We start from the raw sequence: 24,122 nt of genomic DNA, 5'->3' as shown, positions 1-24,122 counted from the left end.
ATTACAGCGTTGCTTACTTAACCATTTTTAGAAAGCGTATTTTGAATGTGATCTACTTTCCTATTTGATTTTTGATAAAGCACCGCAACTGAGTCTTGTTTCCTGCTGCCAATGAGGTATGTGCTCCAGCACCTTGTTTAGAAAAATCCATAGCTCAGATTTTTTTAAGCATCTTCCTTACAATTTAAAACCTGACCAGGTGGTTGTTGGTCCAGCCCTCGTGGTGGGGGAAAAAGTTACAGGGAGATCTCAAAGGAGAATAAAAAAATCACAGCACTTAAAAACTTATTTTATTAAAAAGATGAAATGTTTTCAAACATTGAAAAATTACGTTTTTATAAAAACAGAAATAGGCAAAATACCCATTTGTCTTCTATTTACATATACAATATTTCTCATTGTATAAAATTATTTACAATATATAAAAAAATTACAGTAAAATAGGTTCTTTTCTTACAAGACATCAAGCCCTGTACTTCTAGTGTAGATCATGGCAGACAAGAATATTATTGCACCTGTGAAACGAACAGTCTAACAATAGGAGTGTTCTCTTAGCCATGCCTTCAACCGAGAGCTAGAATAACATCGTTAGCTACAGAAACATTCATTAATCTCTTCTAGGGTCAACTTCAGGCAGTTTCCATACAAACATTGTCTTGTAAAGCTTAGGACCGGGCAGTTAGAATGAGAAAAACACATATTTACAGCTTCTTCTCTACAGTCTGTATGGAGCCTCGTGGAGTTTGCCCTTCCCAGAAGCTGCATAAATAACCCCCCCTGCCCCGGAGCGGGACGGGCGTTCGCTGAAAAGTCACATCGATTCTCTGCAGGAGATGACCGGCTAAGTCTCCTTGTGTCAAACCCTCCTCAGCATCCACCACCAGAGCCTCGGTGCCTCCCTACGTAGTACCAGCTACAAGTTTCTTAACGCTTCTGCACCTGAGCAGTTGGAGATCGTCCGCAGCGGGTGCCTCGCGGGCTACATGTGCCGCTTCATGTGCAAAGCCAGGTGGTCCGACCTGGAGAAGGCTCTGTCGCAGAGGTGGCACTGGAAGGGCCGGTGGCCGGTGTGCTTGCGATAGTGACGGGTGAGCTCGTCGGAGCGGGCAAACTTCCAGCCGCAGCCTTCCCAGTTGCAGTGATAGGGCTTCTCACCTGGTGGGGAAAGCAGAGAGGTGACTCAGGGCCGCACTCCCACCTCCACCGGGCAGCCTCCCCACTTTTATTTGCTACCAAGCCCTTTCAGACTAAGACCCAAGTGAGCCAAACGAGACCGTTCCAGCTGTTTCCTTCCTAACCCTATACCTGCAGTGGAAATCCTGAGGCTGGAAGCCCTCGCAAGAGCTTTTATGAATCATAGAATCACCAGGTTGGAAGAGACCCACTGGATCATCGAGTCCAACCATTCCATGAACATAAATATAGAAAACCACTTGGACATTATGGACCTGACCACCTGCCGTAGCTACACCATGAATCCCTCCAGAGTTTAAGAGGCTATCGGGTTAGAGCTCATGCTGCAAACTCTTTTATACAGGTGCCCGTCGCAACCAGCATGCAGCATTATCTCCAGGTGAAGGCCATATTTACCTGTGTGTGTCCTGAGGTGAGCCTTCAGGTGTGAACTCTTGGTGTAGGTCTTCCCGCAACCTGCGTAGGTGCACGTGTGAGTGGCCGTCCTCTTCCGTGGCCAAGACCGACGTCCTCTTTTTGGTTTGGAGTCCAGCAGCTCCAGAGGAGAGGAAGGAGGGGTGAGCATGCCTCTGGGAGCAGAGGGTTGTAGGGGTAGGCTGTCCTCGAAAAGACCAAACTGGGAGGTGTTCTGGTACTGGAGATGGGTCTGCGGGTGGTGGAAGTTGGAGGCTGGATGGTAGCTTTGCTGGAAGGACACGGACGAGGGGCACATCATCTGCGTGTGGCAGTCGTTCACCATGAGGTCATCGGGGCTCAGTGGGGGCGTCTCTGCCCCAGGGATCTGGGGGGAGCTGGCCACTCGGGGCTGCTCGTAGGCCATCATGCAAGTCGCGTTGCCCTCCTGCTTGATCTTCGGGCAAGCCTGGGGCACCAGACCCAGGACCGGTCCATAATTGTCCATGTCGGGCTCGGGCTTAATGTTCTCAACGAACTGCGGGCCCCCGAAGCTGGGTGTCACGAAGAATCGCCCGTGGATGTTGCTGGGTGGGCAGTAGCTAGAGTCCATCTCGGAGCGCATCATCTCCGGCACGATGCCGGCGCTGTAGGGCGGTGGGCTGCCCTGCTCCAGGCCGCTGTAGCATCCCGGGGACGGGTTAGTCTGGTAAAAGCCACCCGTGTCCCCTTGGGCAGGGGCATAGTCCCCACCGGTTGCGCCCTGCCCGTAGCCGTCGCTGCCCATGGAAAGGATAAAATCCAGCACGTTGTTGAGGTCTTCATCCTCCTTGCGTGGGGAGAGGCCACCCCAGGAGCCGGCGGGGGTCTTGGCCTCCTGCTCGCACTTCCACCTCTGGAAGGAGAAAGCAAAGGGAGACAAGGTTAGAGGTGGCATTTGGGGAGAAGGTTGGAGAGAAAGCAAAGGGACAGGGTTGGAGGTGGGATGTGGGGGTGCAGGACAGAGTTGGAGGTGGGTTTGGGGGTTCAGGACAAGGTTAGAGGTGGGATTTGGGGAGAGGGGGGTGCAGGACAATGTTAGAGGTGGGTTTTGGGGGTACAGGACGGGGTTAGAGGCGGGTTTGGGGGTGCAGGACGGGGTTAGAGGCAGGTTTGGGGGTGCAGGACGGGGTTAGAGGTGGGTTTGGGGGTGCAGGATGGGGTTCCAGGTGGGTTTGGAGGTGCAGGACGGGGTTAGAGGCAGGTTTGGGGGTGCAGGACGGGGTTAGAGGCAGGTTTGGGGGTGCAGGATGGGGTTCCAGGTGGGTTTGGAGGTGCAGGACAAGGTTCCAGGTGGGTTTGGAGGCGCAGGACCGGGTTAGAGGTGGGTTTGGGGGTGCAGGACAGGGTTAGAAGTGGTTTTGGGGGTGCAGGACGGGGTTAGAAGTGGGTTTGGGGGTACAGGACAAGGTTAGAGGTAGGATTTGGGGGCACAGGCCGGGGTTCCAGGTGGGTTTTGAGGGCACAGGACAAGGTTCCAGGTGGGTTTGGGGGCGCAGGCCGGGGCCGGGGGGGCGCGGGGCGAGGAGACTCACTTCGTGCAGGGTTTTCTCGCGGCAGGGGCTGGCGAAGGTGGCGAAGGAGGGCAGGATGGACTCGCTGAGGGCCATGGTGCGGGACGCGGCGCCGAGCCGCCTGCCCCACCTTATAACGCGGGCGCGGGGGAGCCCAGGCCAATTGCAGCGAGAGGAGGAAACGCGTCCCGGACGGGGCGGGCGGGAGGCAGCGGCTCGGGCCGAGCCTAAATTTAGCCCCGGTATAAAAGGAGCCAGCGGCGGCTCCAGCCCGAGCGGGGCGGAGCGGGACGGAGCGGGTCCCCCCGTGGGGGGGGCTGGGGGGGTCCCTGTCTCCCCTCAGGACCCTGGTGGCATAGGGGGTCTCTGTCTCCCCTCAGGACCCTGGTGGGATAGGGGGTCCCTGTCTCCCCTCAGGAGCCTAATGGGATAGGGGGTCCCTGTCTGCCCTCAGGACCCTGGTGGGATAAGGGGGCCCTGTCTCCTCTCAGGACCCTAATGGGATAGGGGGTCCCTGTCTCCCCTCAGGGCCCTGGTGGGATAGGGGGTCCCTGTCTCCCCTCAGGAGCCTAATGGGATAGGGGGTCCCTGTCTCCCCTCACGACCCTAATGGGATAGGGGGTCCCTGTCTCCCCTCAGGGCCCTGGTGGGATAGGGGGTCCCTGTCTCCCCTCAGGAGCCTAATGGGATAGGGGGTCCCTGTCTCCCCTCACGACCCTAATGGGATAGGGGGTCCCTGTCTCCCCTCAGGAGCCTGGTGGGATAGGGGGTCCCTGTCTCCCCTCAGGACCCTAGTGGCATAGGGGGTCCCTGTCTCCCACCATGGGTTGGGGGGGGTACCTGTAACCCCCATGGATTCGAGGTGGGAAGTTCCCTGCCTCCCCCCCAAGAACCACATGGGTTGCGGAGGTCCTTGCCTTCCCCCAGGGAACCCCATGGGTTGGTGGATCCCTGCCTCTCCCAGGGTTGCTGAGGGGTCCCTGCCTCCCCCCCCCCTCCATGGGCTATGGGGTACCTGCCTCCCCTCTAAGAATTTCCATGGGCTTCAGAGGGTCCCTGCCTCCCCCAGGGATGCTGGGGGGTCTCTGCCTCCCTCCTGCCTCCCTTCTAGTCTGGGGGTGTCCCTGCCTCCCCTGGGGACACTGTGGGGCCCCCGTGGGCTGGGGGGATGCTGAGGGGTTCCTGCCCACCCTGGGGATGAATAAGGGGCCATGGAGGGGGTCCCAGCCCTGGCAACACTGAAGGACCCTTGTGGGCTTAAAGGATGCTGAGGAGTCCCTGCCCCCCTCCTGGGGGACTGAGGGACACCCAGTGGGTTAGGGGGATGCTGAGGGGTCACAACCTCCCCTGGGGACACTGAGGGGTGAGGGGCCACAGAGAGTCCCAGCTCAGGGGACAGTGAGGGGATCCCAGCCCTGGGGATGCTGAGGAAGACACCATGAATGAGGGTCTTGATCCCCCTCAACCCTTCACAGCCTGGCAGCGTGGAGGGACCAGCTCTGAGCAGGAGGTGTGAGGAGCATGGCAAGGGCAGCAGATACCCTGTGTGGGTAAATGCACCGGTGAGCTGGCGATGGAGACCCTCGGTCACCCTAAAGGGCTCCCAGCCCCATCCCTGTACTGGCAGAAAGGTGTTTGATGCCACTCCTGCACGGTGTCCTTGCTAGGAAAGTGCTGGAGTCTTGCATTTATTGGAAGTCCAGGTCTCAAACAGAGTTTCCATTTGCTGCACAGAGATTGCCAAGATCAACGTTTCCCTGTGACATTATGAGAGAAATAATGCAAGTAGCTTCTGTGATCTCCTCTGCTCGTGGCCAATTTATGGTCCTGGGCTGTTTTTTAAAGAAGGGAAGGCTGTTCTCCTCCCTTACCTGGGCCTCTAGCTCCGATGCCCAGTCTGAAGGAGCTATTCTCCAATAATTTTTTGATAACATGCCCCAGAGTCCTGTTTTTGAGGATCACGGCTGCCTGGCAGTCAGCCAAGAGCACGAGGGCAAAAGTGATTCTGAAAAGAAGAAAAATGATGATCAATCACAGGACAGACCGATTCTTTGAGAGCCTGTTCTGAGAAAGAGCTATGCTTTCCCTGTACCTCCTCTGTATTTCTTTTGCAATCGCTTCTCAAAGGATCTCTAAGTGAGCTGGAAATCAGAAGGGTGTAGGAGAACAACTCTCACTTTTTATGTGCTGCGTGCCCCATGAGGGGAAGGAGCGATGGATTCTGCTTCTCAGAAGCATTTTGACCACGTTCGCTAGAGCCCATCGCAGGCTCGTGGCTGTAGCAGCCACCTCGGGAAATTACAGTTGCTAGGGTGAGAAAATGATCTTCTCAAGAGCCATGCGTGTTTTAAAATAATGGATATCTCTTGTTTAACTTTCTATACTTTTTATTCTAAAAGTTCACAGGATGGCCAGGAGGAGCAGCCAAACTTCTGTGACTGAAGCCGAATCAATACACTGAATGCATGGTAACCAAGTACACAAAGATGTATGACTCATAGCTCGGCAATGTCACACTTGTGTAATCTTTCAATGTAAACTCTTTTCCTCTAATAAAATGTTAGTAAGGGTACGATACGTATATATGGAGCTGTGAGTCAGCCAAGAAAATATACTCTGATGAATTCAGAATGAATGCGAACGTTCCCTAGATAACTCGCCCCGAATGGCTGTGTCAGTTTATGTGCTTGCAATTTCAGCAACAGCTATAACCAAATATTTTGTTTCTAGGATATACAACTGTACGTGTACATTGCGCCGAGGAGCTCCAGTCGGATGCTCTCTTCCAGTAGGCACCTCAAGAACATTTGTTTGTAGCGCTGTGAGGACCCAAATATGTTTTTTTCCTTATGTGGAGGAAATATTTAGTGGGTAACAAGGATGAAAACGGAGCGCACCAAATAATACGTTCACTGCTTTTAGTTTCTTTCTGGTTTCAAGTAGAGCGGTGAAGCTAAAACCCGATAGCTATACTAAACCTGGTGAGACAAATGTGAGATTTATTTACATTGTGAGTCACTTGTTCTCTACAACTTGGGTACAATTTACCGTGACCTTCCACTCGGTTCGCGATCGTCCTGCTGACATTTTCTGGCTTTTTTTTGCTCTACGTAAGGCTTATTTAAAATCTCCAAACCCAGGAGCCTGGCACTGATCTCACTGATGGCAGCCCAGCTCAGGAGTGATGCTTTTGGTGTATAAATGTGAAGAATGTGAGATTAGAAAGTATTTGTTAATATGCTGTGGATAGAGGAGAGCTAAATGATGTGTGATTTGTCTTCCAGCCAAAGCAAACACAGGCTGAACCATTTTTCTATGGCAAAGTTGATTTTTCTAGGTGTTGCTGCTGATCTCTGTTGTTGCTTTTACACCGAGAGAAACGTTTGAAGGGATTGCAAACAAGATTCTGCACGTTAATCGAAGGCTGAAGGCTGGGGGATGGACTGTGACACTCTGCAGCTGGATGGGCTGGTGAATGCTCAAGTCACCTGGCTGCTAGAGCTCTCTGAGTCATTACAGAACTCAAACAAACAAACAAAAAGCTCCTTTCTCATGGGGTTGTTCTCAGAAAGTCCTGGCTGCTTCTAGAGAAAACGTAATAGTACCAGGGTAAACGAACTGAGAATGAGAGCTCTTAGCACCACTGTTCCAAAGCACCAAACCAGTAAGGCTGGGAGCAATCCCTTCACATTCAAATGGGACCAGCAAGAGGGAGGAATCCCCTACCCAGCATCTCGAATTGACTGCACGGGGGTTTGTTGCTAATTTAAGCTGCAGATTCAGAGTGATGGGTACCTTTTAGAGTCTGCTCTCAAGGAAGTTGATCAAATGATGTAAACAACCACATAAAATGAAATACATAGGTGTGTTTTGGAGTGTCTTTATTTGAGGTGAGCGATTTTAATCCTGCAGCCTTTTGTCTGATTAAAGTAACATCGAGGTGCTGAGGGACATGGTTTAGTATTTGATAGGAATGGTTGGACTCGATGATCCAGTGGGTGTCTTCCAACCTGGTTATTCTATGATTCTATGATTCTATGAATTAATTTGATAAAGGAACCTTTTTGACCAGACCTTTTGTGACTGGAGTTGATTCCCGTTCAGAGGCCTAAAGACAAAGGTGAACCATCTCTTTGACACCTGAAGTTGAAGGGGCTCGTTAAGTTTTTAGTATGATATATTTCCCTTTAATATTTTTTGTGATTCTCCTCTGAACCATGTGCTTATTTCCAGAATCTTTCTGGAGGTCTGGGCACTGGAGATGTGGAGCAGCAGGCAAATACGAGTTGATCCTTTTTATCCGAGGACGGTGCTTGTCTGTTCTCAGTCACAGCGTCGAACTGGGATCTCACCCATGAGGATCCCTTAGGCAGAGCCCTCCTCTCCTCCTACTCTTCCACACCATCTCAGCTTCCAAATCATAGAATAGTCTGGATTGGAAGGGACCTTAAAGATTATACAGTTCCATGGCCACAGGCAGGGACATCTCCCACTGGATCAGGCTGCCCAAGGCCCCATCCAACCTGGCCTTGAACCCCTCCAGGGATGGGGCAGCCACAACTTCTCTAGGCAACCTGTTCCAGGGTCTCACCACTCTCATAAGGAAGAAATTTTTCCTTATGTCTAGTCTAAATCTGCCCCTCTCCAGTTTATCCCCATTGCCCCTCGTCCTGTCACTCCAAACCTTTGTGAACAGTCCCTCCCCAGCTTTCTCATAGCCCCTTCAGGTACTGGAAGCTGCTCTAAGGTCTCCTTGGAGCCTTCTCTTCTCCAGGCTGAACAACCCAAACCCTCTAAGCTTGTCAAGGGCTCCACCATCACGTGTGTGTGGTCTGAAATCAGTGCTGGCTCGAGGCTTTTTGACTTGGTTTGACTCATGACAATGGTGAAAGTGGAACACACAGGGTGCAGGGGGAAACTGGAAGGTTGCCCAGAGCCCTGGGGGCCCACGAGGGGAATGATGATGGGACAGGGCGCAGGGCTTGAAGTGTCATTAGATGCTGGGAACAACTAGTGGGAATCCAGCTTATTTAGGTCTGCACAGATGGAAGGCAGGGACTGCAAAAAGCCATTTGGAGAAGAGGCATCAGACAGTGGCCGTCGCCAGCAGAACAATTTTGCCACCTCAGGTTGGCTTAGGTAGGAGCCTTTTTTTGTCTTTACCACAATACAGAGCTGCTTACATTTTTCTTTCCTCAAAGCACAGCCTTAAGCTTTTCAGTGTGACCATGCATCGTGTTTATTTATGCCCGGATAGTGAAGCGGTTATAATAATTCTTAACAAAGGCATGTTCTTCAAATTATGTTGCACTTCCTTGATCTTTGTCCTCTAGGACTTTATCAGTAACGTTTTCTGTTTTCTTCCAGGTCATTGTTAACAACGTTGAATGGTAAGTCGAGATAAAAAAAGATCGAGAGCTAATAAACCCGCTTGATTAAAACTGAAATTGGATTTCAAGATGTATCAGCTTGTGTTTGGCTCGAGCTGCGTGTGCAAACCATATTGATTTGTCATGTTCTTGTTTCTTACCGTGAAAATCGTACTGCGAACCCTTACAGAGGTTTGCTTGTTACATCACCGCTGCCGCTTTATTTAGAACGCTGTTAAAAGCCATTGTCATTAACTAAACCATCGTTATTCATAATGCTTTTTATGTATCGAGCCCTTCCAGTTCCTTGCCCGGGTTTGTGTAACGCTGACAGGCGTTTCTGGGTCATTTTGTTTACCCTGTTAAAATATTGACATAATATTAACATTCTTCAAGTCACCTGGGGCTTCCCCACTGCTCTGCAATGGATTGATAATAAACATTAACCATCTGGATATGTCCTCAGCTAGGTCTTTTGAAACACTTACTTATAAGTTACCCAGACCTGGCAACTTAATATTGTTTGAGATGAGTAGCAGTTGTTTTAACATCCTCCTTAGTTACTGGAATGGAAAGTATTTCGACATCATTATTGTCTGATCTGAATGCAGCATCTGGCTCCTTCCCAAAGAGAGAACAGAAATGGGTTTTAGCACTTCTGCTTTTTCAGCACGAGTATTGACACTCCTATCATTTCCATTCATTGTGATGGCAATCTTAATTCGCGTTAGTGAAAGCTTATTAACTCAGTTCACAAAGATCAGTGGGTGTCAAGCGCTGGTACTTTGAACAACTGCACGCTTTGGCTGGGAAAATAACCTTCATTTCCATTCAAATAACTGAAATCACCTTCTACAAAGAAAATATTTCTTTATAATAAACACCGTTCCTGTCTTTAAGTACATTCATGGTTCAGTAAATCATGCAAAAAATCAGCTGTTTAGTGAATTTAATCGAGGTAATTATGTGTTGTTACTGAAATTTGCTGTGTGAAGAATGATAGTGTTCAGCTGTAAATGATTTTTTGTCATTTTTTATTTGAGGACTCTTCAAATCTAGATAATTCATGCCAATTTTTCAATCTCACTCTTTGATTAGGTATGTAGCTGTGCCTCTGCCAGCTTTTACTGCTGTGTGTGTTGGATGCACACATGCTGTATTGCAGATGTCCCTCTCAGCTGTCGATTAAAAACACATTTGACAGAGCAATTTTTTTTTCTACAGAACTGTGAAACGATACCACAGTTTCAAAAACTCTGCCAGTGTGTTTGATTGTCCTGGTGCAACTGCTTAAAACATCAGCCACTGATTGTGATGGGCAGATTTCAGTTGTTGCCAAATACTTTTTATTACAGAATCGAATCTCTAGTTAAGAAATTAGATGTAGGAGGGTGGAATAGCAGGAGGATAGGTTGGAAAACATGTGTGGGGTTTCATTCAGCAAAATGACTGGTACTACTAACAAACATGTGAGGAGCCTCCACCAGTCAGGAGCCCTGTAAGAGGAAACTCATGTAATTCTGGAGCAGAATGAGTGTTAATGCTGTGAGATTTCATTCTAGCCATGTCTTTGCTGGTCTGCATTTCAGGAGAGAACTCATATAATTGGTTGGAGATGACAGGAGCAAAAGTAAAGTGATGCCTCATCTCCAAGTCTGCTTGGGATCATAAAATAGTTTGAGTTGGAAGGGACCTTAAAGATCATCCAGTTCCAACCCCCCTGTCTTGGGGTGGGACTGGATGGTATTGAAGGTCCTTTCCAACTCAAACTATTCTATGATTCTATAGCTGGTTGGAGATGGCAGCAGCAGAAGTAAAGCGCTGCCTTATCTCTAAGTCCACTTGGGATGCCTGGAATGTTGTAAGATGTGCAAAGTGAACTGGTTTTAGAAGCGAGAACTGTGTTTGGGGTTTAATTAACGCAGGGAAAAAAAAATTCTGTTTGAGGGATCTTCAAAGAGCTAATCAGATGCACTTTTCTCTCTTTTTAATTTGTGAGATCTGTTGCAGTCTGAGTCAGCACGCCAGATGCAGCTGGGCTGCCTTGGCAAGAGTTTTTGTCACTTTGAAGTTCACAGGTTTGAACTGGGGGAGGGGGGAGAGAAGACTGGACAGAGCTTAAAACCAGCCACAAGTAGAAAATTGCTTAGAAGTGAGGAAGGCTTGGGGTTTGTTTCCCTCATTGACATATAGAACATATTTATAGGTGATGTTTTTATCTGATAAGTGGGAGTTTAGTCACCAAATAGACAAAATAGGAGTTCACATAGGCTGTAGGGTGGAAAGCCTTGTTTAACATGATGAACATGTAGGGTTTAGTTCTCGCTTATAAAATACCTTCTTTGTACTGCACCTGTATTATTTATTAGTCATATGTCCTGCAGTTGAGTAATGGGAAATACTGGAGCAAGCATTTCATTAACTGTGACACTGTTAATTGGTGTTGCTGGCTGCCTGGAATTACTTTCCCTGTTTGAATACATGGAAGTATGAATCAGAGCTGGTGAATTGGCCAGTGAGAGGAAGACAGGCATCTCTGCATGATCGGCTGCATGTATAGAGCCGCTGAGCTCATTTGTCTTCCTGGGCTGTGGAGTCCTTCGCAGGCTTAGATCACTTAGATCCAGAATGGTATAGATTTTTTTTCCATGATGACAATTCATTATATCATTATGATTAAGCTTTGAAATTGCAGTGGGGTATTTTTGGGACAGACTTTTTTTTTTTCCAGACAATTATGTCTGTGTTTTTTTTTTTAACTTGAGCTATTAATGCCTACCTTTTAGGATATTTATGTATTTAACTCCCTGAGAGCACCTCCTGTGCAAGGACAGGCTGAGAGAGTTGGAGTTGTTCAGCCTGGAGAGGAGAAGGCTCTGAGGAGACCTTAGAGCAGCTTCCAGTACACGAAGGGGCTACAAGAAAGCTGGGGAGGGACTGTTCACAAAGTCCTTGATGATCTTTAAGGTCCCTTCCAACCCGAACTATTCTGTGATTCTATGATCTGAGCTTAGGAACAGTGCTTTGTACCTTACAGAAAAGGCTTTCTATCCAGAAACAAAACCTCAGCTTGTTTTTTCATGCACCTGAACATTTATTCCAAATAGTTTGGCTAATGTGCCTTCCAGGAATGCCACACTTATTGCTGGCAATAACCTCTAGAGTGGAATTAAATGCCAGTTGTCAGCATTGATGCTGATCAAAATTATCAGTACTTGGTGCTATAGCAGATGTAGTATATACAGCAATTATAGTTTGAGAGAATAATGCTGTTGAAATCCCTTGAACGGTTACAGCTATTCTTGAGCAATAAAATGTTTTTCAAGGGACAGCCTAATACAATGCAACTTTGTAGAATGAGTTGTGAAATTTTCTTTTCATTTGCCACATAAAGTGCCAAATAAATGTTTGCAATAAAAATACAAGCCTGAGAAGAATGTGTTTTGCCAATTACAGCATGATGTGAGCTACAAAGAAGTGTTCAGAATGGAGCTCAGTGTGGATGTTAGTGTCAGGTTACAGCAAGGAAAAGGGTGCCTTGATTTGCCAAATAACCAGGATGGTTTTCATCCCACATTTGCAAGGAAAATCACCACCTTTGAGAGAAAAGAGGTGGGTGAAATTCTATGCAAAATTCAGCGAGGAGATGCAGGCAGGCTGGTGAGAAAGCAACACTTGGGGACTGCAGAACACTGATTGACGGTGGCCAACCCCTTCAGCTCGTGGTTGCCAAATTTAGTGGCCAAAACCGGGCGAGGGGGGGGCCGGGGTGGGATTAAAGCTCCTGTAGCAGAAGTGGTACAAGCCACATTGGGCCTCGTGGCAAGAAGTTAGGGGGCCCTTTCTCCTATTGCTCAAGATCTTGCGTGATTCGCCCTCTTCCCTTTTTTTTTTCAAGTTTCATATCACAGAAACCCCAGTTATTTTTCAACTTGACTTTTACTTCAGCCTAAAGTTAGATACCGAAACGCCGTGTCCATGGCTGCAGCTCGGCTCAGCCTGACAACGCTCCTGAAATAGATGAGTCCAGGTTGCCCGGGGAAGTTGTGGCTACCCCAGTTCTGGAGGTGTTCGAGGTCGGATGGGGCTTGGGCAGCTTGATCTAGTGGGAGGTGTCCCTGCCCGTGGCAAAGGGGGGTTGGAACTGGATGGACTTTAAGGTCCCTTCCAACCATTCTGTGATTCTATGAAATAAAACCTAGACTTCAGCTTGCTGCAAACACCCAGAGGGTTGGAACTGGATGGGCTTTAAGGTCCCTTCCAACCATTCTGTGATTCTATGAAATAAAACCTAGACTTCAGCTTGCTGCAGACACCCAGAGGGTTGGAACTGGATGGGCTTTAAGGTCGCTTCCAACCATTCTGTGATTCTATAAAATAAAACTTAGACTTCAGTTTGCTGCAAACACCCAGAATCTTGTGCTTGACTTCAGCCTGGGCTGTATTCTCTCCTCTTCTGCTTAGGAACCACCTGCTCCGCTGCGATGGCGAAGCGTCTCATTCACATGAAATCAGAGCGAAGCAGCCCGCCAAGAGGCAGCGGCGCGTATGAGCGAGAGGGGATCCTTCGCAGCCTTTATATACCAGAGTTATTTTTAACCACAGCCTCCATGCTTATTACAGTGTTTCCTCTCTCAGACGCTCAGGAAGCCCACTTGGCTCTGTTTCCTGCTAACATGCGGCCCTGGCTCACAAAATCTCTGAGAACAACAGGCTTGAGACTGCTCGGCTCCGTTAAAAAAGCTGGCAACTTTTCAAGCCCTGACAAGAAAACCTTTGAAAGCTCTGGATTTCCTCCAGCTAACGTATGAGGCTCCTGCATCGGTGACAAATTAGACTGAAACAGCACAAAACGCTCCTATGTAAATAGCCTTTTTCTGTGCTCGCCCTTTTAATAGTTCAGACGTTATTTATAGTTATTGCTCGGGATGGAAAAATATTTTTATATTTTTCCAAAGATGGGCTCGAGTGAAATGTTTTCCTTGTTTGTTTGGGGGGGTTTTGATTTTTTTTTTTTCTTTTTCCTTCGAGATTTTTGTGACGGTTTTCTTAGGCTCCAGGAGCAACCGTTCCTTCCTGGAAGCCAGGACAGAATGGCTGTTGTGAGCTCTTCAGTGGGTCTGTGTCCAGTGCTGAGCACAGGGCTCTGAGCACTGCCCTTCTTCAGCTATTAAATAATAGTTAGAGCAGGCACAACCGAGTTCTGATTTCCTGAGAGGTCACTTGCGCTTTACCGGTGCCTTTTCTTTCATGTTTTATGTGTAATGTTAGTCCTTCGTTTTATTTGTCCTTGCAGGCTTTTCACTGTGATCCAAAAAAGACTGCTGCTTCCAAAATTGCTTTCAAGTATCAGAATAGATGTGACCTTCGATGCTGTGAATGCGATTTTCTCCTGAATTGACATTTTATAAGATGCTAAGGAATCTTACCATGAAGCGGTAGGTTTAGTGTTTGATGGGAATGGTTGGACTTGATGATCCAGTGGGTCTTTTCCAACCTGGTTATTCTATGATTCTATGATTCTAAGTGACATCTTAGGTCTGTCACTGGATCATAGATGATAACTCCAGAACATGAGACTTAGGAGAATCTCTGATTTTCTAGGAGTCTTTCCAGTAGTCTCATCTTTGTCTGGGTCATCATCACCGTAAGGGTTATTTATTGCCTTGGGCATGAAAAGGAGCCGTTGATAACGTCTACCTGGCCTCTGCAGACCCAGTATTAAACTCTGACTCTGGAGGGGTGACCACAATCATTGTCAGGGCCAGGTTCATTGGAGCAGGAGGATTTCCTTGCCCTTTTCCTGGCTAGTTGGGCAGTAAAGTGTCTGTGTTCTCTCACCCACAGCTTGAGTATGCAGGTTAAGAAATTATAAAGCTTTCTTGTAGCCCCTTCAGGTACTGGATGGTTGCTCTGAGATCTCCCTGGAGCCTTCTTTTCTCCAGGCTGAACAACCCCAACTCTCTCAGCCTGTCCTCATACGGGAGGTTCTCCAGCCCTCGGATCATCCTTGTAGCCTCCCCTGGACCCGTTCCAACAGCTCCATCTCCTTCTTGTGTTGAGGATTCAAGAGCTGGACACAATCCTCCAGTTGAGGTCTCACAAGAGAGGAACAGAGGGGCAGAATCACCTCCCACAGATGTGGTTAACTTTTGCAGTTGGAAATTACTCTTGTGAGACAAGAAAAACATAGACAATTTCTAGATGTGAAGGAGAAGAATCCCACATTTTGTAGTTTTTAGTAAGTCTTTCTAGTGTTCAGTTTGTTGCTCATTCCGGGTTTTTATCTCGTATCCTACCCAATGACTGGACTTTGATTGAGCCCGGGCATACGAGTCTCTTAAATCGCTTTGGAAAATGATCTTTATTTTGCAAATATAAGTTTTGTACTCACAGTCACAGCTCGTAGCAATGAAATAAGTGGTACGCAATGGCAGATTCAAGTTTATTTTCAGGCAGGAAACCATAAGTGCAAAAAATGCACCATGAACTGAAGGGTCAGGGTGAAGGTTTTTTAAACCAGCCTCAAGGTGGTTGGGCTGCGTTTATCTTGCGCAGTCAAGCAATCTAAAATTGACTTGTTTTGATGCTATTTGGAGCGCGGCGTAATGAAACACTGACTTTGTGCAGATTGACTTTCTGCGTCACAGCCCATCCTGGGATAGTAATACCAAGAAGGACAATCGGTTTAACTGTTGTTCACAGTTGCTCCCTGTTTGTACTTGGTGGTTTCTGGTAGAAACTGGAGGACAACCTCCCATTCGCCCTCCTGCCCGTGGCCTCGGTAATTGCCCCCCAGTCGCTGAAGCACAACCTCACCAGGGGCTTTCAAAGCCAACTCACCCTCCTTCAAATATAACTGAAATTTATAGCTAGCAGCTTCTAAAATAACTCACATCACTACCACCTCCAAAAACAGCTCTGGGACCATGTGGCCTTGTGGTTATGGCTCTGGGGTTGTGGTGATGAAGTCAGAGATTCAAATCCAGTTGTAGGGAGATAAAAAGCTTCAAAGAAAGCGAAACTGTTTTTTCGCCTTGATTATGTGGAAATAATAACACCTCATTTTTACTGACACCTGAAAAACAAAATTCAAAGCTAAAAATACATTATGGTGCAAGAATACGGTGTCGGGTCAGGAGATGTGTGAGTGTGTGGCTGGTGCAATGAGAGCTCATCTGAACTGATGTGTCAGAGGAGTCTGCTTCTCTTGGGACACAACATCAAGGTGTCAAGTCAAGGTCTGAAGCTTCCACGGTCAGAGACTAAAGATACTCACTGTATTTTTCAATGGACCTTTAGGCAGACTGACTGCAGGCCGGGGCGTTGAGATAGAAAGGGCTTTTTTTCCTTGCTTGGAGGAGCCTAGAGGTTTCTCTAAGCTCTCAGAGGCCATTTAGACTACATGGAGGGAGTCACAGGTGCCAGGGATGCTGCACTGGAAATAGTTCTTATTGTACAATAATTAGTCAATGTAAATGGAATAATAGCTGTGTAATTGTACATTATACAAGCTATTATACAGAAAATCTTCTTCAAAAACTGGACCAGCTTTGCCTTCACCTTTAGGAGGGTCACTCAGCCACCCCCACCCCCAAAACCCCAATGCTCTCACTGCTCTGGACTTGAGAGGGTTTGTGTCTCTCACTGGTACTGGACTAAATTCCCACTGCTCAGCAGATGTAAATGTGAAGACGTATTTCACACATAAATGTCTGCAGCTTCTCCGCTCTGGGTCTTTTCTAGGAGAGTCCAGGCAGCTATTAATCCAGAGAATATCTATTATTGGATTATGATGACATCTAGGAGCCCCAAGTGAGCCCGTCACATTTTTCTGATTTATTTAGTAGCATTTTGATGGGAAAACACAGAGACGGTAACGAGCAGCTATGGTTCATGTTGTCTTTACAGCTCACGGGGAAAATCCAAACCTGATTCATCAGTGACAAGCTTGGCAGATTGTTTCTTGAACTGCAGCACGATTTAGTCTACAGTAGAGACAAGCGCCGAAGCATTTACGGCAAGAGAACTCTTGTTTCCATCGCTGGAATCCAGTAGATATCAAAGATGTCTTTGAATTTCTACAATTAGAAGGAGCCAAATAAAAACCAAATAATTTTCCAAGCAGATGGCCTTCGCCCTCAATACCAAAATTATCAAACTCCCTAAGTAGTGGTTTCAAGACAGATGTTAATGGATCTCTGAGCAAGAAGAATTAGTGATCTGGACTACAGCAACATTTTAATTAAAAAGTTGTACAATAACAGACTCAAAATGTAAACTTCAAAACATTTAAAGCCTAAATTACTGTGGGTTAAGAGCTGGCATCGAGTATGTAATTTTTAACATTCCAGACTGCCTTCATTATAGTTCAAGAAGCCACAGAAATACACCGTTACGAGCCAGGAATAGTTCTTCCTTTTATTTGGAAAGAGAATTACAGAGGGAGCTATTGGGAACTAAAGTTTAGCTCCTAAAGCAGGAGCAGGCTACAATATTTTTATACACAACTGCAACCACAGACTTGCACTCATTCAAACATGCCGGACTAAATGGTGCCGGCTGTATAAATACTCAATGCTAAGTTAAAACACAGGTTCTTTTTTATTTCAGCTTTGAAGGTTTATCATGCTATTTCTACTTTTGCAATATCATTTCAAGTCTAGAGGCCTTATATATATATAAATATATATATATAAAACCAAAAAGAGTGCTAGTAACTTAAAGCTACAAATTAAGACCACGGTTCTTGAGAGGTTTGGAGAAAGGCTGGTTACATTCTGTTCTGCTCATTCATAGAATCATAGAATAATAGAATAGTCTGCGTTGGAAGGGACCTTAAAGATCATCCAGTTCCAACCCCCTGCGATGGGCAGGACGCCTCCCACTAAATCAGGCTCAAGGCTCCATCCAACCTGGCCTTGAACCCCTCCAGGGATGGGGCAGCCGCAATTTCCCTGGGCAACCTCTTCCAGTGCCTCCCCTCTCACATCGGGAAGAAATCCTTCCTTATGTCTAGTCTGAGTCGATGGACACAACACTTGCTTTCATTTGTGAACACGAGCTTAAAATTACAAAGTAAATCCTACTGGGTTTGTTGTAATTTTTCCCCCCAGCCAGTTACTCCTCTGCTGCATCATAATGCTCGTATAGTCTTTTCTTTTTTTTTTTCAGAAATTGGACTCACATAACTCGTTGGTATGCAAAATATGTAAGGCCCCAGCCTGCTCTGAATTGCACCCAAGCAAACCGTTGAAACTTAAAAGTGAATTGAAAATATGCATGAGTAAGGAAAACAAATGGAGCCCTCAATCTGCAAAGTGCTCGGAGACCTCCAGAAGATCAGTTGTACTTTTTGTTACCTGTGCCCTGGGGATAGGGAGGAGAGAGGATCTGACAGCTTGGGATTGCTGACAACTGGGTTTTATCAGTGCTTTTGATAAATCCAAGGGGTTGTGGCAGCCATTGTCCCACACTGATGTCCTAAATTAGCCACAATTAACTAAAAACTCTAGTGGAAAAAAAAAATCCTCAAGCTGGTGGCTTGTCAGTGATCAACTGTTGTGTTGTTTTGCCAAGAGCAGTAACAAACCCGACGTGAACAGACACGAAAGGGCTTTCTAGAAGTGGTTGGCTGCGATAATTCCACTCAGGAAGCCGGCGAAGAGCGGCAGAGACCGGCCGCCCTCGCCTTGGCCGTCTCCGTTCCCCACGTTGTATAAAAGAGGGGGAATTGGTTTTGCTTTGTAGTGTTTGTTGACTTGGACACATGGAGTTGGGCTGCTGAAGTCCGAATCCTGGGAGAGAACGCGTTTTACATACTTTATAATCTGTTCTGACTATTTTCAGATTGACTATTGAACCACAGTGGAAGCGTATGGAGTCAAGATATTTCGGGTGATTGTGTAACTGGAAAAAACTGTCCTGATTTTAAAGTATTTTTGGCATACAAGTGAAAGTAAATAAGCAATTTTAGAGACTCACTGGAAAATAATTGCTCCTGCAGGACGCTGGCTGTGCCAGGAGCTCTGGCAGATGCTCTGAGCCCTCACTATTAAGCTTCGAATGAAAGCATATTTATTAATGCAAAAGATCAAACCCGAGGATGTATAATCTAAAATGTAAGGAATTTTGAAAGAACGGAAGCCGGCAAAGGGAAGTGTCTACACACATGAAGCGCATTAGGAGGGGGTACGATGGAAGAAAAGCCTGATAAGCTCCAGAGCCACCTTGGCACAAGCTTGAACTGCGGTTGTTGGTGACGTAGCCGAGATGTTGGCATCGAGAACCCAGAGCCAGGTCTGGGGACGGAGCTGCCTTCGTCCACGGCTCTGCTGGTGACGCACGAACCTCTGGGTTATCACAGGTGATCTTGGGCTGATCAGCCCTGCAAGTGCTCAGACCAGCTGAATGGATGATGATGACGACATAGAATCATAGAATCATAGAATAACCAGGTTGGAAGAGACCCACCGGATCATCGAGTCCAACATGAGAGGGCAAGAGCAAGAGCAGCGTCTTGTTTTGGGGCGGCAGGGACTTCAGCCTTTAGATAGGAACAGTCTGTCCTGCACTTCCATCCAGTGATTCATCGGTGACTAGGGAAGAGTCATAAAAGCACCACTGTCAGCTCGTGTGTCATTAAAGGAAGTGTTCTGCTTTTTTTTTTCCTAAACAAGAAGTTTACAAAGTATTATTTTTCACTGCCTCCGTGCTGCAAGCTGGCATTTCAAAGGCTGAAGCTATTGGCCTTTGTTGTTGCTTTACTTGCTCATCTCGACGCTGTAATTGAATCCACCAGGCTGGTTTGCAGCCTCTGCGCTGTCAGTTCTCCCCACAACTCCTCTATATAAAGCTCTGCTCTTGGCTCCAGCAGCTTCACAGTCGCTCAGCAAACCTCAAGGGGCTGTGGACAGCCGCATACTCTGCACTAAAGGACACAAGTGGCTTTGAAACTGAAGCCACCTGCAGAAAAACCTTTTGTTTTTCTTTTTCTTTTTTTTTTTTTTTTTTTTTGACCTGCCTTTTTCATGGGCTCCCAGCGTGGGGGCCACAGCAATGACCTCCCGAGACCATCAGGACATTTCAGTACAGGATGACGGATGAAATAAAGCATTTTTAATGTTTCAGGATGTATGGCTTTGTCTTTAGGATTTGTATCTGGGTTCAATCAAAGTGTGAAATCAACCAGATGAGCCTTTGCTCTCCTTCACTCTAACAGGATGGTTCATTCTCCAACAGGAGAGAGGAAAGCCTCCAGAGATGGAGGAGTTTCCCAGGTACGGTAAAATGCCATCCAGCCAGTGGCACTGAGGTATGTGCACTTCTCTGCTCCCGTTTCCCTGAAACTCAAGCCATGAAATGCAGCTCCAGCTCAGCCGGCCGCTCGCTGCACAGCTGCTCCCTTGCAGCTGCCAGATAAATGAAAGTTGTTTCCCTCCTCATGAGCAGAGAGTGAAAAAGCTGCCTCTGCCTGCCTCAGATTTGGGTTTTCCACTCGGTGCTCTCTGCACAAAATACTTCGTGGACAGCAAGTACGAAGCGCTGCAGCTGTTGATGTTAGCAAAGGTCCAGTTTCCTAAATGACAGAGATTTATAACAGCATAACTCATCTTTTATTGGTACTTCATTTTTAGAGCAAACCTAGTTAATGAATTGCATTCTGATATAATTATATACATTTATGTGTTTATAACATAGACAAAACTTCTCTACATCATCCCTTGGGCAGCCTGATCCAGGGGGAGGTGTCCCTGCCCATGGCAAAGGGGTTGGAACTGGATGGGTTTTAAGGTCCTTTCCAACCTAAACTATTCTATGATTCTATATAACCTACATATGCATTCACATGTAAATACACACACACATATAAAACCCCAATTATTTTATCTGAGAGGTGAATTGGAGGAAGGCTCTTGACTCTATAGACAGAGATATCAGTGCAAAAAGAAGCAGCTATTTAGCCGTAGAGCAGGTTTTTAGAATGAAATGTTTCAGCATACTTTTTTCCTTCCCTCCACACCCCTGTTGTAGGTATAAATATATATAATGTATGTAGAATCATAGAATCATAGAATAGTTCAAGTAGAACGTTGCCTGCACTGGGGTGGCCATGGGATGTCAGTGGCAGGAGGACAACAGCATCTCTCGAGGTCACGAGTCCTCGCAGGGACACGGCGCAGGCCGAGTGCTGCTTTGTGTTTTGGCTTTTCTCTTGGCTTGGGTTTTGCCAAGAGCACAGCTGAGTTTTTAACTCCTCCACAATTTCATAAGAACTAAACAAGGCATCAGAAAACCACCGAAACTCAACCCTCTATGAAAGCGATGGTCCCATGAGCTGCCGCGCGGCAACTGATGCAGGGGCTGAGCTGACACAGGTCAGAATCCCTCTTAGCAACGCTCCTTTTTCCCTTTAGAGCTGGTGTGGAAGCCAGGGAAGGTCCTCCAGGTGAAGGTCAAGACGGCGCCTGTCCCTGCAGCACCTGAGTCCAGGCAGTGAGACCCTGTTGTTGGTTTTCTGAGAGCTCAAATAGCGTTTTCTGCAGAAAAGGAATTCTTCAAACTTACCTTATTCTTTGAATCCGCGGTCTGAGCACACACAGAACTCGCTGCATCTCATCGGTGGCTCTCAGCCTTTGCTCTCGCTGCCTTTTGTGTGCAGCGTGGGTCTTGGACAGACCCATAAAAAAGAGCTTAAACCTCAGCTAGGTTTAAAAGTGAGGGGTAAGCAAGCTTTTGAAGGCAAGAGCTGCCTTTTCTCTTCAGGGCTTGCTTGCTTTGTGGATTGGGGGAGGCATTTCTGGGCTTGGGACTTCTTGATATCACAATGCAAGTCATTTCCAATAAAATAATAGGACTCAGATCAATCGATACCAGGTCTGTTTAGGCAGCGGGCGATGGAATCGTGCTGCACAGCCCCAAAACGCGCGGCGCTCCGAGCAGAGGTGCCGGGCTCCCTGCAGGAAACAACAGGGGATTCTCCGGCCCTTCTGGCTTGGGTCAGATGGGGAATCACAGCCTCTCCCTGGGCTTCAAAACTTCTCTCTCCCTCCAAATTACTCTTGGCTCCTCCACTCGTGCAGCTGGTAAGGACGTGCTATGAGGCAACCCCTACAGGGTTTTGAAATGTGCTGCTCAGCGAAGCCAGTTAGTCATTGTCACCCCCCAAAAAATCCAGGAATAGTATCTTTGAGCCAAAGCAAAAGCTGCCAAGGAACAAATGCCCTTGGGTGGAGATCACCGAGTTTGTATTTTTTCATATCAAGCCGGAGAGGTCAGGCCATTCTTTAAAATAACTCACAGTAAACAACCTGGGTAGTTGAGCCCTTCAAATCTCGCATTACTGATGTATTTTAACGTTAAGAGCCTCTATCGTTCGAATCTTGATCAAGGGAAAGATAACTGTGCTGTTTTTTAGCATTTCACTACGCACACAGTGTTTGTGCCAACTGACACAATGATTAAATACGATCCTCTCTTCTCAGAAATGAAGAGAACTGTAACCGCACCGAGCTCTCCGCCGCTGATAGGAGATAAAAAGAGGCAAATCGTGTGTGGTTTCTTTCAGACCAAACTTGTGGCGTAGTGCTTCGTGAATGATGCTGTCCAAAGTCAAAATAATCTGTTTTGCCCAAAGGTATTTTGTAGGCTACAAGAGTGTATTTTTCTACAGAAAAATGGAATCATAGAATAGTTTGGGTTGGAAGAGACCTTAAAGCCCATCCAGTTCCAACCCCCTGTCATGGGCAGGGACACCTCCCACTGGATCAGGGGCTCCAAGCCCCATCCAACCTCGCCTGAAACCCCTCCAGGGATGGGGCAGCCACAGCTTCCCTGGGCAACCTGGGCCAGGGCCTCCCCACTCTCATAGGGAAGAAATTCTTCCTTATGTCCAGTCTAAATCTGCCCCTCTCCAGTTTATCCCCATTGCCCCTCGTCCTGTCACTCCAAACCTTTGTGAACAGCCCCTCCCCAGTTTTCTTGTAGCCCCCTCAGGTACTGGAAGGTCGCTCTAAGGTCTCCTCAGAGCCTTCTCTTCTCCAGGCTGAACAACCCCAACTCTCTCAGCCTGGCCTCATACAGGAGGTTCTCCAGCCCTCGGATCATCCTTGTAGCCTCCTCTGGACCTGTTCCAACAGCTCCATCTCCTTCTTATGCTGAGGATTCCAGAACTGGACACAATATTCCAGCTGAGGTCTCACAAGAGAGGAACAGAGAGGCAGAAACACCTCCTTAAAATAGAAAAGGTTCTTTTATCCTTTGCACCGTGCTCCGTGTTGTCTCTTTCTAGTGCAAATAGAGCCGCAATGCCCCGTCATGGGAATCAGTATTAATAGGCTCCCAATTGCTTTCATTCTAATGATGACTACAAAAGCCAATACAGCTTTAAAGCAAGATTATTTTTTTTTTAAATAAAAATTAACATTCAGGACATTTTCCCATTGCTGTGCCCAGCCCTGCTCCCTGCTCCGGGTGGTTCTACCTCACTGCTACCTCTCCCCTGGAGACTCGGGCTCGCTCAGCCCCATCGCAGCCACGGAAAATGAGAGGCAGCTGTTTGTTTCTTTTCAGGAGTATCAGAAAGAGAAGAAGCTGGTCCCCTCCCCATGTGGGCCAAAGGCTCCTTCAGCCTTTTCACTTTCAGCCACGCTGACAGCAGCGGTTCTCTGCCTTTCTCTATGGAGCTTTTTCTAGTTTATTCTGTTGTTGCTCTGCAGGCCCGTGGGAATCGGCTGCAGCTGCCCTTCCCCTGTTGTCGAGCAAGATAAAAGCAACGACTGAGCCACCCAAAAAAAACCCCCAAAGAGCAAAGAGGTGAAGAATTGCAGCCCCAGACACCTCGCCACCCTGAGGGTGCTACAAACATCGTGCTTTGCAGCCTCTCAAAGCCCTGCAGAAGGGCTGGTTTGCTAAATCTAAAGAGGGTGTCTCATCCTTCTTGTGAACAAAGTGCAGCCGTGCTCGCATTTCCTTCGTAGAAAGCACCGACACCGCGCTGGCAACGCCAGTTAACAGCAACCACTTCTGCCAGGCTCCACCAGAACACAAACCTTAGAATCATAGAGTCATAGAATCACCAGGTTGGAAGAGACCCACCAGATCAGCAAGTCCAACCATTCCCATCAATCACTAACCCATGTCCCTCAGCACCTCGTCCACCCGTCCCTTAAACCCCTCCAGGGAAGGGGACTCAACCCTCTCCCTGGGCAGCCTCGGACAGGGACCAATCACCCTTTCCATGAAAAATTTTTTCCTAATGTCCAGCCTGACCCTCCCCTGGTGGAGCTTGAGGCCATTCCCTCTCGTCCTGTCCCCTGTCACTTGGGAGAAGAGCCCAGCTCCCTCCTCTCCACAACCTCCCTTCAGGGAGTTGGAGAGACCTTAGCTGTGCCCGGTTACCCAAGCTCCAGCGGCTTTAATCCCTGGTTTGTAGGACTCGAGCTCAGCGCAGACCCCGGCTGTGCCAACAACCTCTTCCACGGTGCCTGGGCGGTCGTGGAGAGCAGCGCTCACATCACCGGGAATGAGATCTTGAAGGAACCTGTCATGATCCACACCTACTGATTCCTCCTGTGCCCTGAGGTGGCCCCGTATCTACAAGACAGTCTTGAAA

The 24,122-nt window shown here is 47.5% G+C and overlaps 1 protein-coding gene and 3 long non-coding RNA genes across 5 annotated transcripts; 2 read left to right on the top strand and 2 right to left on the bottom strand.

Moving 5' to 3' along the window:
* Positions 1-268: 268 nt before the first annotated feature.
* KLF2 (KLF transcription factor 2) lies at positions 269-3,317 on the bottom strand. The gene is made up of 3 exons (XM_069877886.1): positions 3,162-3,317; positions 1,591-2,482; positions 269-1,155 (listed from the first exon to the last, which is right to left on the bottom strand). Exons 1-3 carry the CDS (start codon positions 3,234-3,236, stop codon positions 980-982), a joined length of 1,143 nt encoding a protein of 380 aa, XP_069733987.1. The 5' UTR covers positions 3,237-3,317; the 3' UTR covers positions 269-979.
* Positions 3,318-4,360: 1,043 nt separating this feature from the next.
* Positions 4,361-7,002, top strand: LOC138731756 (uncharacterized). Its single transcript, XR_011339193.1, has 2 exons — positions 4,361-4,702; positions 5,540-7,002. It is a non-coding gene; the product is annotated as an uncharacterized lncRNA (long non-coding RNA).
* Positions 7,003-12,940: 5,938 nt separating this feature from the next.
* LOC138731929 (uncharacterized) lies at positions 12,941-19,636 on the top strand. Of its 2 annotated transcripts, none has more exons than XR_011339228.1 (3): positions 12,941-13,371; positions 13,806-13,947; positions 17,684-19,636. It is a non-coding gene; the product is annotated as an uncharacterized lncRNA (long non-coding RNA). The 2 variants fall into 2 exon arrangements; XR_011339227.1 differs by having other exon boundaries at positions 16,421-19,636.
* LOC138731934 (uncharacterized) lies at positions 19,488-22,110 on the bottom strand. Its single transcript, XR_011339233.1, has 2 exons — positions 21,077-22,110; positions 19,488-20,087 (listed from the first exon to the last, which is right to left on the bottom strand). It is a non-coding gene; the product is annotated as an uncharacterized lncRNA (long non-coding RNA).
* Positions 22,111-24,122: the final 2,012 nt, after the last annotated feature.

Source organism: Phaenicophaeus curvirostris, chromosome 28, assembly GCF_032191515.1.
Source record: "Phaenicophaeus curvirostris isolate KB17595 chromosome 28, BPBGC_Pcur_1.0, whole genome shotgun sequence".
Lineage (NCBI taxonomy): Eukaryota > Metazoa > Chordata > Aves > Cuculiformes > Cuculidae > Phaenicophaeus > Phaenicophaeus curvirostris.
This window is presented reverse-complemented; position numbering and strand designations above follow the sequence as displayed.